Source organism: Lactuca serriola, chromosome 9 (assembly GCF_051521515.1).
Source record: "Lactuca serriola cultivar US96UC23 chromosome 9, Lser_US96UC23_V15, whole genome shotgun sequence".
Taxonomy (NCBI): domain Eukaryota; kingdom Viridiplantae; phylum Streptophyta; class Magnoliopsida; order Asterales; family Asteraceae; genus Lactuca; species Lactuca serriola.
This window is the reverse complement of record NC_136416.1, coordinates 179,445,167-179,459,254: the sequence shown is the minus strand read 5'-3', so window position 1 is coordinate 179,459,254 and position 14,088 is coordinate 179,445,167. Positions and strand designations below refer to the sequence as shown.

Sequence of the window (14,088 nt, the reverse complement as noted above, 5' to 3'; positions counted from 1 at the left end):
AGAACGTGACTTCTCTTGTTGTTCCCTTAACCAAGCCTCCTCTTCCTTGCAAAACAAAACTTCCAAAATCAACAATGGTCTTCTACCTTGCTCCAGATGCTCACAATCGAATTAGGGTTTCTCTCAGAGGACTAGGGTGAACAATGACGGCCATAAGATCCCTCTTATACGTCCCAACCCTAAACGGTTAGGGTTTTTGCTTAACAGCGCAGACTCGCCGAGTCCATATCCGGACTCGTCAAGTCCAGTCGCGAACCCGCGACCAGATCCGCGATCCTACTCGGCGAGTCTAGGCTCCAACTCGCCGAGTCCCCTCTTAAAACACCCAAAATCGTAAATATAACAATACCTGGAATTTCGGGCTGTTACAACTGCTTTCAGGACCAGGTATGGTCATTATGAGTTTGTGGTGATGCCATTTGGGCTCACCAATGTTCCAGCTGCATTCATGGATCTCATGAATCGCGTGTGTAGACCGATGCTGGATCGGTCAGTGATAGTATTCATAGATGATATCTTGGTGTATTCCAAGACGCAGGAGCAGCACGAGGAGCACCTGAGGGAGGTGCTAAAAGTTTTGAGGAGGGAGAGACTTTTCGCAAAGTTCTCCAAGTGTGAGTTCTGGTTGCGCGAGATGCAGTTCCTTGGTCACCTCGTCAACCAGAAGGGTATTTTGGTGGATCCGTCCAAGATAGAGGCCGTGATGCAGTGGGAGGTCCCGAAGTCTCCATCCGAGATTCGGAGCTTCCTAGGGTTGACAGGGTATTACTGGAGGTTCATTCAGGATTTCTCTAAGATAGCAGTGCCGCTCACCCGACTGACCAAGAAGTCGGTGGTATTTCGTTGGGGGCCTGAGCAGCAGGCAGCGTTCGAGACCCTCAAGCAGAGATTGTGCGAGGCTCCGATCCTTACCTTGCCAGAGGGAGTAGAGGACTTTGTAGTCTACTGTGATGCCTCAATCATAGGTATGGGAGCAGTGTTGATGCAGCGAGGCCATGTGATAGCTTACGCCTCGAGGCAGTTGAAGCCTCATGAGGCTAACTATCCTACCCATGATTTAGAGCTGGGGGCGGTTGTGTTTGCCCTCAAGATTTGGAGACATTATCTTTATGGGGTCCGTTGTACTATCTACACGGATCACAAGAGTTTGAGGTACCTTATGGACCAGCCGAGTCTGAACATGAGGCAGAGGAGGTGGTTGGATGTGCTGAAGGATTATGATTGTGAGATCCTTTACCATCCAGGGAAGGCCAACGTGGTGGCCGACGCCCTAAGCCGCAAGGTGTCGGCAGCCCCTATAAGATATTTGTGTTTGAGGATGACAGTGATTACTCCGTTGTTGGAACGGATCAGGGAGGCTCAGGTTGAGGGCCTCAAGGAGGAGAGGTAGAAGTGTGAGAGGATAGTGGGCCGAGTAGCTTCGTTTGATTATGTCAGTCGGGGATTGCTGACGCTTCATGGGAGAGTGTGGGTACCGTACTGGGTTGGGGTACAGCAGGTGTTGATGGACGAGGCTCATAAGTCTCGATTTTCTATCCACCCAGGGGCGACGAAGATGTATAGAGATCTTCGACCCGATTATTGGTGGCCCTGCATGAAGCGGGATGTCGCTTGGTATGTTGAGAGATACCTGACCTGCAGGAAGGTCAAGGCGGAGCACCAGAGGTCTCACGGCAAGATGCAACCGTTAGACATTTCCGTGTGGAAATGGGAGGACATCACCATGGATTTTATCACCAAGCTTCCCAGGACCGCACGAGGGGTAGATTCGATATGGGTAGTAGTGGATCGATTGACGAAGAGTGCTCATTTTATCCCGATCCAGGAGAGTATATCGGCAGAAAAGTTAGCCAATATCTATGTGCGTGAGATTGTGGCACGTCATGGAGTGCTGGTATCGGTGGTGTCAGACCGAGACGTCCGTTTTACATCCAGATTCTGGAAGCGGTTTCACAACGAGATGGGTACTCGTATCCATTTCAGCACCGCTTTCCACCCTCAGACGGACGGGCAGAGCGAGAGGACGATTCAGACTCTCGAGGACATGCTCAGGGCAAGTGTTCTAGACTTCGGCGGCAGTTGGGATACGTATCTTTCGTTAGCGGAATTTTCGTATAACAACAGTTATCAAGCAAGCATTGATCGACCTCCCTTTGAGATGCTTTATGGGAGGAAGTGTAGGACCCCGATTTGTTGGGGCGAGGTCGGTCAGCGGGTCGTTGGGAGCACAGAGGTGGTGCTCAAGACGACCGAGTTGATTCAGCAGGTCCGTAGTAGACTGCAGACTGCACAGAGTCGGCAGAAGAGCTACGCCGACAGGAGGCGTTCAGACCTGGAGTTCCGGGTGGGCGATATGGTTCTTCTGAAGGTCTCACCCTGGAAGGGTGTCATCAGGTTTCGGAAGAGGGGCAAGTTGGGCCCCAGGTTCATTGGTCCTTTCAGGGTTTTGGCCCGAGTAGGTCGGGTTGCTTATCGGTTGGATCTTCCAGTAGAGCTTAGCCAGATCCACAACACTTTCCATGTGTCTCAGTTGAGGAAGTGTTTGGTGGATGAGTCAGCAGTTGTTCCCTTAGAAGATATTCAGGTTGATAGCAGCCTAAATTATATTGAGAGGCCGGTCGCGATTCTGGACCGGAAGACGAAGACCTTGAGGAACAAGGCAATTCAGTTAGTGAAGGTGCAGTGGCAGCACCGGAAGGGGTCTGAGTGGACGTGGGAGGCTGAGGAGGAAATGAGAGAGCACTACCCGGAGTTATTTGCAGATTCAGCCGTAGCAGACTTCGAGGACGAAGTCTGAGTCAAGTGGGGGAGAACTGTAACGCCCCATTTCTAGTATGTTGCTTCTGTGGCATTTATTTAGAAGTTTCCGAGAGGGACTCGGCGAGTCTATGGCCCGACTCGCCGAGTAGGTACGAGATTTCGAGCACGTGTTAGTCGGTGACTCAGCGAGTCCATATTCGGGACTCGGCGAGTCTGCCTGCCAGGTAGAAACCCTAAATCCCCGGGTTTGCACCCTGTTTAAACCACCTTATGAGCCCCAAACTCGTCCCCTTCACCCTCAGAGCACCATTTAGCAAACCCTAATCATTTCTTTGAGTTATTGAGCATTTCTTGTGTGAATCTTGAAGTTTTGAAGAGAAGAAGGAGGCTAGATCTAAAGGAGAAGAAGAAGATCCAAGGTCTTGCACCCATTTCAGAGTTTATTGAGGTATTAACCGAATTCCTTCTGTTTCTATGATTGATTTCTCTTTAACAAGCATATTTAGCCTCTTTTAGCCATTTCTTAGCTTGTTCTTAGTAGAGAGATCATATTAGTTTGATTAGCCTTCGGATCTAACCATGTTTCAGTTCCAAAATCGTAGATCTATCACCTTTATAGAGCCATTTTGCATGATAGCCCTAGATCTACTCTTCTAAGTGCCTCTTTAGCCTTTATATCCCTTTTCATGCGTATGTACACGTAAAGTTGGAAACTTTACGTGGTGAATCAGCCTTAGAAACTCAGATCTATAAATTGTATGCGGTGGTTTTGAACAGAATCGAGTTTTTAGAATCTGCATGCATGAGACTCGGCGAGTCGTTCTTTGGACACGGCGAGTCAGGTCGCGAGTCCCCGATCTTTACCCTTTGAGTGATTCCGAGTGGAGGCCAGTGAGCAGTAGGGTGGACTCAGTGAGTCGGAGGTTAGACTCAGTAATGGAGAGACTCGACGAGTTGTTCATACAACTCGGCGAGTCCAAGACAATCTTCTTAGATCGAAGAACAACTCGTCGAGTTGTTCATATGACTCGACGAGTCGGATGCAGATTGCCTGAGCTTTTGAATCAAGAGGGTACTCGTCGAGTCGATGCCATACTCGACGAGTAGCCACGAGTAGGGTTGAAAAGTGAGACTAGGGACTCGGCGAGTTGGCGGCCCAACTTGGCGAGTCAGGTCAACTGTAGGTTGACTTTGACTGGGAGAGTTGACTTTGACCAGGGGTAAAAGAGTCATTTTACCCAATGTAGTGATTAGCATCTGATTGAGTGTGTTTATGGATTTGTAGCCGGGGAGATACCGGAGCTGCAGCAGTTAGTTTCCAGAGCCATACACACATCAGCCAGTTCACGAGGTGAGTTTCCTCTCAGTAGGAACGGGTCTAAGGCCACAATGCCGGCTCGTTCAGTTAACAGTAGTTTCTGGACATCGGTCCAATGTAGTAGTTAGTATGTTTGACGCCTCCGTGGCTCAGACAGGATTTATGTGTTTATGCTAGTTGATATGTTATGCTATGCTGTGTTCAGTTAGTCTGGACTTCGGTCCGATGTAGGGGACGGGGTCCCAGTCAGCTTCGGACTTCGATCCGATGTAGGGGACGGGGTCCCAGTCAGTTTCAGCCTTCAGTCTGATGCAGGGGACGGGGTCCCAGTCAGTTTCGGACTTCGGTCCGATGTAGGGGATGAGGTCCCAGTCAGTTAGTCCGAACTCTGGTTCGATGCAGGGGACGGGGTCCCAGCCAGTGGGCAAGGCCCAGTATGTGCTTTATATGTATTGTATGGTATGTGGTAGTCTGGGGGAGCTCACTAAGCTTCATGCTTACAGTTTCAGTTTTGGTTTCAGGTACTTCCGCAAGCAAAGGGAAGAGCTCGGGATGATGGCATCGCACACACCACAACTTCAGTTTTTGTCCCGGGAGTTGATTCAGTTTCTTGATATGTTTGGACACAGTTGTGATACAGTTTTTCTCACAGTATTTTATTATGGTTTTTGAAACACGCAACGTATGGTTTTATTATGTGATACTCAGTTTCATGGTTTCGGTTATATAAAAATTGAAATTTTTGGGTCGTATTTTTGGGTTGTTTCACCTATGGTGTACATGCAACCCTAGAAACCTTGGATCTATGTTTTCTCTAAAATACATGCAAATTTGATTTCCAAGGTTCACAACCAAACTAGCATGTTATGGGGTACTTGTAATACAAAACTTTAAGTAGAATAACATACCTTTCTTTTGTGGTTGATTGCTTGGAGTTTATGAGCCTAGCACCAATATTTTCGATGCCTCAAGTGGTGTTACAAATCACCAAAACAAATTGGAAGCTCTTGAGAGAAAAAGAACACTTGTAGAAATCGGCTCACTCTTATGCTCACACACACTAGTGCCAATTCTAGAACCAAGGACTCCTTTATATAGTATGGAGGATTAGGGCTAAACCCTAATACCCATGACTCTTAATTTACCTAGGATCCATGGGTTAAAAGCTCCATGACTATCCATGGACCCCATATACTCTTAGCCCATCCTAAATAAATCTTAGCCCAATCCGTATATATAAATAAGAGTCCATATTTAATTAGCTCCATTTTGATCACTAAATTAATTCTTGATCAATACTAATTAAATAATTATGATATCATATTAATATATTATAACCAATAATATATTAATATATCATAAACATCTTATTCTCAAAAGTATATCCATACAAGTTGTTAGGTGAAGTGCAACCCAAATGGACCATGCTGGGTCGGGTCAAGTTGATACCAAATATAGTTACGGACTTAGACACCTTATCCAACACTATCTGGGAAGCATGGAGGATCTGACTCCATGAGTGAGAACTGACTATGTTTGGTGTATAGCATCTTCACAAGAAGGAGCAATGTTGTAGATCTTCCAAAATTTCTTTGAAGCAATTTTTGCAAGTTTACAAAACATTAGAAGAAGAATGAGATTCTGAGTCCAAGATTTTGGGCTCTCAAATTGCTGCAACTGTATGCCAAATGCAATGAATCGATGTCGGTCTCGTCTAGTCCTCCTAAGGTATAATGCAACTTTTTACTTATTAAATCTTATCGTCTTCCGAACCAAACTTCTTTTGAGACTATCCAATGTTTGCCACAACACATTCTAGACAGTCTCCCTTCTGACTCTCCCTTTAAATCAAAACATCTTGAGGATTCGGAATTAGTAAACCCACTAATTCCTACCCAGTCCTCCGATGTTATCCCCTCGAAAGGAGATAAATCAACTAAGAACAGTTTTCGAATTAAAATCGAATCCAAGAAACATCCAACCCCTTTCCCATCTAAATTTAAAGCCACAAAGAGACCCAAAACTGATGGTTCCTCTCAACAGGATCCATAGATTGGTTTCCAACCTGACTCTGGGTCTCTGCCTACCCCTCTCACCCATTCGTATGAAGTACCCTTCGACATTTCAATATTATAAGTACACACACACATACACACACGGGGAGTCTGCACATGATCTGCCCCCACCCTCCCAAAAGGGTGGTGCAGGTATTGAAGAAAGTTCCTTGGAGACCTTAGAACACACTCATGAATTGTTTTGAGACAACATCCTTCTACACATGCACGATTTCTGACCTCTGTCGGAAATCCCAATCTTTCCAAGGAAGGAGTTGTCCCTCCAACTTTAGAAGCCTCAACCGAACCGTTACGCACCACGGGTTGTCTCAACTTTGACACCCCGATCTTACTCATGATCAAAATAAGTACACCATTACTGGAATGCAAATAAGAGTTGCTTGCTCACAACGTGATTACAAGTTTCCGAAGGATGCTGACATTGATTCTTTGATTTTTGATGTTGGCAATGAGTCCAATTTCAAAACTTCTGATGATGTTCCCAATCAATTGGATGATCTATCGGCTAATATTCCTGCCAAACATCCAAGTGCAGATGTACCCGATCCTAATCTAATTTCGGATGATCCTCCTTGGAAAGTTATTGTTGCCAAAGAACCGAGTGTAGATGTTCTCAATCAAACTCTTAATTTGGATGAGCCTCACCGGCCAATAAAAGCTACATGAGAAGTTCCTGATACCACTCTGGTCTCAGATGATCCTGCCCATGTCAATGACGATGACGAAGATAGTGTTTAGATCATGTTTGAAGAAGGGATTATTGATATCTCTAGTGTACTTCCTCCTAGTTCTCAATTTCAGTTCTTACAACCTTCCTCTTCTAAGACTTAAGCAGAATTCGACTTTCAATCATCTTCCAACGAAATGGATCTTGGTGGTGGTGAAGAAGGTGATCATAAGAAACCAAATCCAACTGGTGATGATGATGGTGGCAATGATAATGATAATGATAGAAGCCAATTAAGTGAAGAATCCAGTTTGGATACTGGATCCTTAAACGAAAACATAGAAGATCCCCTCGCTCTGCTTGATATGTGCAACAGGGTTGAAAAAGTTGACGCCAAAATTGATTACGTCAATGCTCAGGTTGGATCTCTTAACTTAAAACTAGATTTAGTTCTTAAAATCTATTTCCAAAGTCAAGACTGTCATCCCTTCCATTCAAGATAGAGAATGACAGTTTGACCATTTAATCTCACTTCGACTCAATCACTCCATAGAAGAGTCCGAACAACGTTATTCCAAATTAGTCAAGCATCATGTGGAGACAGTTCAAAAGATGCTTATTGTTCATGATGAGCTTGTCAAATCTACCAACACACTCATTTGTCAAACACTTGTCCGACACCAGAAGCAAATTTAGATATTGGAACGAGAAATCCACTCAAAGGATGGCTTGCACCTCATCTTGCAGCAAGTGCTTATCAAAGTAATTCGGTCTTCCCAACATTTCATGGACATTCCGAATTACAAGTTTGATTCGGTCCTTTCCATCTTTAAATACATTCTTGATACTTTGAAAGCTCAAGATCCTACTACCATTGCATACGATAATCTCACCAAGATGGTGAATCTTAGCTTTCAGAAAGTTTTCAACAAAATTGAAGAACTCTGCGACACCATGATGCTTACACCAAAAGTAGGGCCTTCTGATGCAAGAGGGGGGGAAGTTATTGTTATTAGTGGTTGGAAACGAAGCTTGGAATTCCAAATCCAAGATAAACCTCTGATAAAGATGAAGATGATGATATAAAGGAAAATGACAAGGTCATCTTGGCTATCTAGTCTGAGAAAGAGCCACCTTCAAATGATTAAATCTTTTCCGGTGAAGATAAAGCGAAATGGTCTACCTAGCCATCAGATCTGGATGATACTCTCAAACAAAGCATGGATCATGCTAAAGTAAAAAAAAAGCTAACCATTGATGATTTCCGAGCGACTTAACCTAAGCTACCTCCAATCCCTACTCCAATCATCATCAAAATTGATGAAGGGTCCACAATTCAAAGAGATGATTGGTTGCCTGCTACAAAATTAGTCCTACCAAATCTCAGAAGTGATTGTGACTCTAGCTGCTCAATAACTAATACAACAAGTAACTCCTGAAGTTCTAATCAACGATAAATGCAAAGTGATTATGTTCTCTCAGATCATCCCTATGAAGACGTTGAGAAAGGCCGAGGGCCAGCCACAAGATGAAATTAATCAAACAATCGAGAAAAGTATTTGCATTCAAGCTCTAAAGGATTCTCCAAATCCCCTATGTATCTAGTATTTCCCCGTACTTCCCTAAAGGATGATTGTATGAACATCACACGGTTCCATTTGAGAGTTATGCACTTCCGACATCAGATTCTGAATAACTTGATCTACATATCTCTCCTCCCAATAGATATTATGTGAAATTCACTCCATTATATCCATCCGATGAAAAAAAAATTCTTGTTCGAATCAAAAGAGAATGATTTAGCTCATTCTACACCATAATGATCTTCTACTGATAGAGGCCTATTCTAATTGAAGAATCACTCAAATTGATGGTTATGGAATGAAGGTGCTAAACAAGTTCGACCTTGATTGCATTCTCTACCAATACTTTATCACTCAGAATACTCAAAAGAATATCAAGATCTCGGGTGTAGACTTTCCGACAATCAATCCAAATGATGTTCTTGTCATCGTAGCTCATCTCAAAGATAAGCAAACATCTGAACTCGACATTAGAGCCTACAATGTTGCTCTGAACTTCTTGAAAGACTACATTGCTGAAGTTGGCCGATAAAATGGTGAGTTTGCACCTCTTTTCGGAATAAAGAAGCTCCTTGGTCCTATCAACACAAAGTTGGAAGGAGATGATCTACTGGATGAAGGTTCCATTGGAGATCCAGAGCTTGGATACGTCATATATGTTTATAAGATGAAGAATTCAAACAAAAAGGAATATTTCTGAGTTGGGAAAAACACTTGATTCACACTAATGTGCCTCAGAAATTCATTTCCAAATCTCAAGCATCCGGAGAAGCAAAGAAAGAACTAATTGGGCAACTCACATGGTGGATTAAAGTCAGAAGTTGGCTGCAAAAGGCATACTTGTTTGCCTTTGGAGAGAATATGTAGAAGCTCGATGATTGCTAAGGTTACTTAGTAGGAGATTTTTAGTTCATGATCAGTGATCCTTAGACAATCCGAGATAATCAAGTTTTTGAGATGGTTGTATGTCCGAAGTATCTACATACAGAATTAGTGAAGTTTCCGAGTTTGAAAGAAGACTGAATGATCTGAAGACTAGTACTCTTTTGTTTGTTAGTATTTTGTCTTGTTTACTATAACATCTATAACAGACAAGGCCAACCACAACGTTGTGTCAGGTGGTTGATCTGCAGTTCACTTTTAGTACTGTTGTCTCCTTTTGTGATTGGTTCTAGGTTAGTATAAATATGACCATCACCCCCATGTAATTCTTTACCTTTTTCACACTCTTTTGAAATATCAATCAAAGAATCATCCGGTCAATCCCATCATTCTCTTTGTTCTATACTCTTCCATATTATTAACTATTTTGAATACTTTGTTGCTTTATTTCTTCAAGGCTTGACTTGTATTATCCAGACTTGACTGAAATAGATTATTTGCCTCCATTGTTGTCTCTATCTCAAGGTTTAATATATTAAACCTTGTCCTAGATTTCTTCAGATCCCTTGTTCTCACAAGGATGTTAATGTCATCTTGATTATTTTCTTATATGTATTTTGGATTTCTAGATCTCAAAGGAAATTTATGATAATAGTCAGGTAGCCATCAAACCTCCTACCGGTATTCTTTTTGATGAAACTTGTTCGTGTTTTCATTTGTTTCATACAAAAACATAGCCCTTATGTTAAAATAGGGTCGAGCCTCCTAATTTGAGCTCCTACAAGAATACGTAGCATGACAATAATTTTTTGCACCTTTCCTTAAGAATGCTGAGCTGTAAAGCCATAATAACAAAAAACAGTCACCTCATTAGGTGATGATATATATCATTGCTTAGAATGCCTAAAATGATAATTTTACAGTTCCACAATATTTTTTATTTGCTTTAATCAGATCGTTACACATTACTAATATTAATCCCACGAATTTATTCTAAATCAGAAAAAGTATATCAAAGATATGGGTTTTATAAAAAGAGATGGATAAATCCACTTTTTCAGGGTTCCTAATTCACATGGAGTGGAGTGGAAGTCACCACTTCCCTTCTATTGTAGATCTCAATTCACCTTGGTATTTGATACCCTTCACTTTCTTTTCTTTTTCTTTATCATTTTCCTTTTTGAGAACATATATTATTCTTTATAAAATTACATAGCGTACAAGTATTATAACTAAATTTCAGATTATTAAGTTATTCTAAAAATTATATTTTTTCGTAGATTAAGAACATTTGTTTGTAAATTCAATACGTTGGTATCGTATTCAGTATGTCATATATGGTTGTTTATAGACATATATACACAAAGAACAATCTATTTGGTAACTTGCTGTCAATAAATTATATGTGAAATCAAATTTATATTATATTTGAGTAATGCTAAAACTTCATTGTTATAGAAAAGCTTGTTGTCTCAGGCACTATAAATTCATTGTTATAGAAAAGCTAACATACCAAGCAACCTTATAATTTGATTTTTGTTTATATATTATACAAAGTTTCACTAAAAAGCTTTATAAAATCAACATTTAATATACATAACAAAAAGGTTAAGGAAACAATAAATTTATCTTACTTATTTAGTTTGTTTTAATCTGAATTTAAGTTTTTCCACATTTATAAAGTTCTTCGCTTTTAATTTAATTTAATTTTTTCTGTAAATACCATAAATAATATATTTCATCATTCACACCTTATCTTAAGATACGATTATCAGTTATTAAATACTTGTTTACAATAATATGATTTTCCTATACAATATTTCTTATACATAGTCCACTCTTTTACCATATAAAAAGAAATCAATTGGTTTAAATATATAGATGTCGGTTTCGAAACTTCTAATTATATAGATATATAAAGATTATGGGCCCTCCATTTTAAGCACAAACTATTATATATTGCAAGTAACGTAACGTTTTAATCTTTTCAATTTTCAATAGAGCCGTTACTTTTCCCCGCACCTTTCCCCTTTAAAACCCCAAAACACAAAAAATCAAATCATCATCTCATAACAACATGGCTCCTAAAACATTTGCACATCTTTTCCTTCTACTTTCATCATTGCTTTCAGGTATACAACTTTCCTATATATGGCTTCGAAGCTACATGTTCAATAAACATGACTAACAACATATCTTGACATTTGTTATCTTTTCCATTTGTGTTCTTGCAGTTGGGACATTGAGGATAGTTCATGGTGATGTATGTCAAACTATTTGCTTTTTAACTTGATGATATTTGCTCTCTTTTTTTCAAAGAAAAAGACTGAAATACCCTTGTTGATGATGCAGAAAACATGGTGTGTGGCAAAGCCCTCATCGACTAATACCATGCTATTAGATAACATTCAGTATGCATGCTCACAAGTTGATTGCAAGATCTTGCAGAAGGGTGGTGCATGCTATTCGCCCGATAGCTTGATTAATCATGCATCCATAGCCATGAATATTTACTATCAATGCAAAGGAAGAAACACATGGAATTGTAATTTTGGTAACACTGGTTTAATTACTATCACTGATCCAAGTAAGTAATCATCTTTATTAGGAATCTTGAACTAACTCTTTAAAGATTTTAAGCAAGATATAAGGTTTTTATCAGAAATGTAAGCAACCCATTAAAGATTTGTGCATAAAGTTGGTTTTCTATAGAAATTTAATCAACCCTTTAAGATGTTTAGGTTTTCTAAATTAGAAATTTAATCGATCCATTAAAGATGTTTAGGCATTATTTGAAATTTAATGGAGCCATTGAACATGCACTTAAACTCAGTTTTTTTATTAGGAATTCAACCAACCCACTAAAGATTTGAAGCTAAAGTTTAAATTTTTATTTAGACTTTTCAAATCAAACGTCAAAGATTAAGTTAGATTACCATCAAAGATTTATGCACTCATTGATCATTTGAAGTTAATCAGCCTGTTAATTAAATATATGAAGCTAAATTTGAGTTTTTTCTTATTAGATTATAGGGATAAAATCAAGAAACAATAATATATATATTTTTATTTACTTGGATAATAACATCTAGATAATAAACGCTCTACTAATTTGCAGGTTATGGAGGTTGCCAGTATATGTAATGATCGGCATGAAGAAGATGATGATTTGTAGCAATTATGACCATAGTTATTATTTGTTACTTAATTAGAGTTATTTGATGCAATATACTTAAATAGTCAAATTTGAGACAAATTGACGTGTTTAGATCAATATTTTCTTGTCAAGTTATAATTAATTAGTCAAATTTGTAATCCGATTGGAGAAAATTGTGATTGTGTTTGAAAAACGGAGAAATAAAAGAATGAAATCGGGTTGCCCCGAGGAGTAGACCAGACTTCCAAGTTCCGGCTGACTCACATAATTGTTTTCTTTCTTGATTTTACTGTTATATATTTGGATTATCTGAAATTGTTTTCCATTTTTTGATAAAACTAATGCGTATCATTTTTAAGTTCTTAAATCTGTTCTTGAACTTAATTGGATGTTTACTTTGATGGGTACTTCATTTCTTTTCTACATATTAATCTCACTGGTTTGGATTTGTTTGGTTGTAATAATCTACTGGATATTGATTTTGTTAATATATATTAAGCAAAGTTATTTTATATTTGTTTTTTTTTCAAAGTTCAACGACAAAGAAGTGTTGTTAGTTGTTGAGTGATTAAATTGCAACTATATTTGAGTTTGGTATTGATATTGTGATATTAAGTATACTTTATTAGTTTTTTAGTGTTTGTGAAATTCCGTCTAAGCATGTGCAATGATATAGGAGAAAAAAAAGTAGGAGGATAGGGGAAATAAAGAAAGAAAAAAAGTATGAAGAAGAAGAAGGATAGGAGTAAAATGTTAAATCGGTGAGAAATTATTAGAAAATTTTTAATATTTTATTTTAATTTATGAAAAAGTCTCAAACTAAAATTTGTTTAAAAAAACATGAATTATCGATAAAAATGACGATTTAACCCATTTTTTCCGGTTTACTGGTTTCATTACTTACCTGATTCCATTAAAATCTCATTATTTTACCTTAATTTACGAACAAGTCTCAAACTAAAATTTAGTGATGATTTGGTCATTTTCTAAATGTAACATACATTTTACCAGTTTCATTATTGACATGGACGCCTAGTCATTAAATAAGCTGATATGATAAGTTATATAATGTTACATTTAGCGTAAAATTTGATATACATCTCATCGGCTCATTTATGATTATATATCTAGGTTAGCAATGAAACCGGTAAAATATGTTTTTGTAAGAAAAAAAGGCTAGGAAATTAGCTAATGTCTAATTAGATTGATATACTGGGTTACATAAGATTAAATAGACAATTTGAAATTTCTTATAAACTTAAAAAATGACGAAGTTGTTGCTAGTTTATGTAATTATTGCAATCTTTGTTTGATGTATTTTATATTCAAATAAATAAATAAATAAATAAATAAATAAATATATATATATATATATATATATATATATATATATATATATAAACACACACATCAAGATATCAAATTTTATGGTAAACATAGCATTATATAACGCAACATATTCATCCAATGAGATCATTTAATGACTAGGCATCTAGTAATGAAACCAATAAAATATATGTTACATGGTGAAAATGGCAAAACAGTGACTAAATTTTAGTTTGAGACTTATTCGTAAATTATGGTAAAATAATGGGACTTTAATGGAACTAGGTAAGTAATGAAACTCGTAAACCGGGAAAAGATGT

At 38.7% G+C, this 14,088-nt stretch overlaps 1 protein-coding gene across 1 annotated transcript; it reads left to right on the top strand.

Moving 5' to 3' along the window:
* Positions 1-11,294: 11,294 nt before the first annotated feature.
* Positions 11,295-12,718, top strand: LOC145073782 (Carbohydrate-binding X8 domain superfamily protein). Its single transcript, XM_079020274.1, has 4 exons — positions 11,295-11,417; positions 11,520-11,548; positions 11,638-11,872; positions 12,404-12,718. Exons 1-4 carry the CDS (start codon positions 11,363-11,365, stop codon positions 12,427-12,429), a joined length of 345 nt encoding a protein of 114 aa, XP_078876400.1. The 5' UTR covers positions 11,295-11,362; the 3' UTR covers positions 12,430-12,718.
* The last annotated feature ends 1,370 nt before the right edge of the window (positions 12,719-14,088 follow it).

What these genes read in the sequence shown, in the direction of transcription:
- LOC145073782 (XM_079020274.1), top strand. Translation starts at nt 11,363, where the DNA reads ATGGCTCCTAAAACATTTGCACATCTTTTCCTTCTACTTTCATCATTG. An exon ending in ACTTTCATCATTGCTTTCAG is followed by an intron (nt 11,418 to 11,519) that starts GTATACAACTTT and finishes GTGTTCTTGCAG; the next exon opens with TTGGGACATTGAGGATAGTT. An exon ending in TGAGGATAGTTCATGGTGAT is followed by an intron (nt 11,549 to 11,637) that starts GTATGTCAAACT and finishes TTGATGATGCAG; the next exon opens with AAAACATGGTGTGTGGCAAA.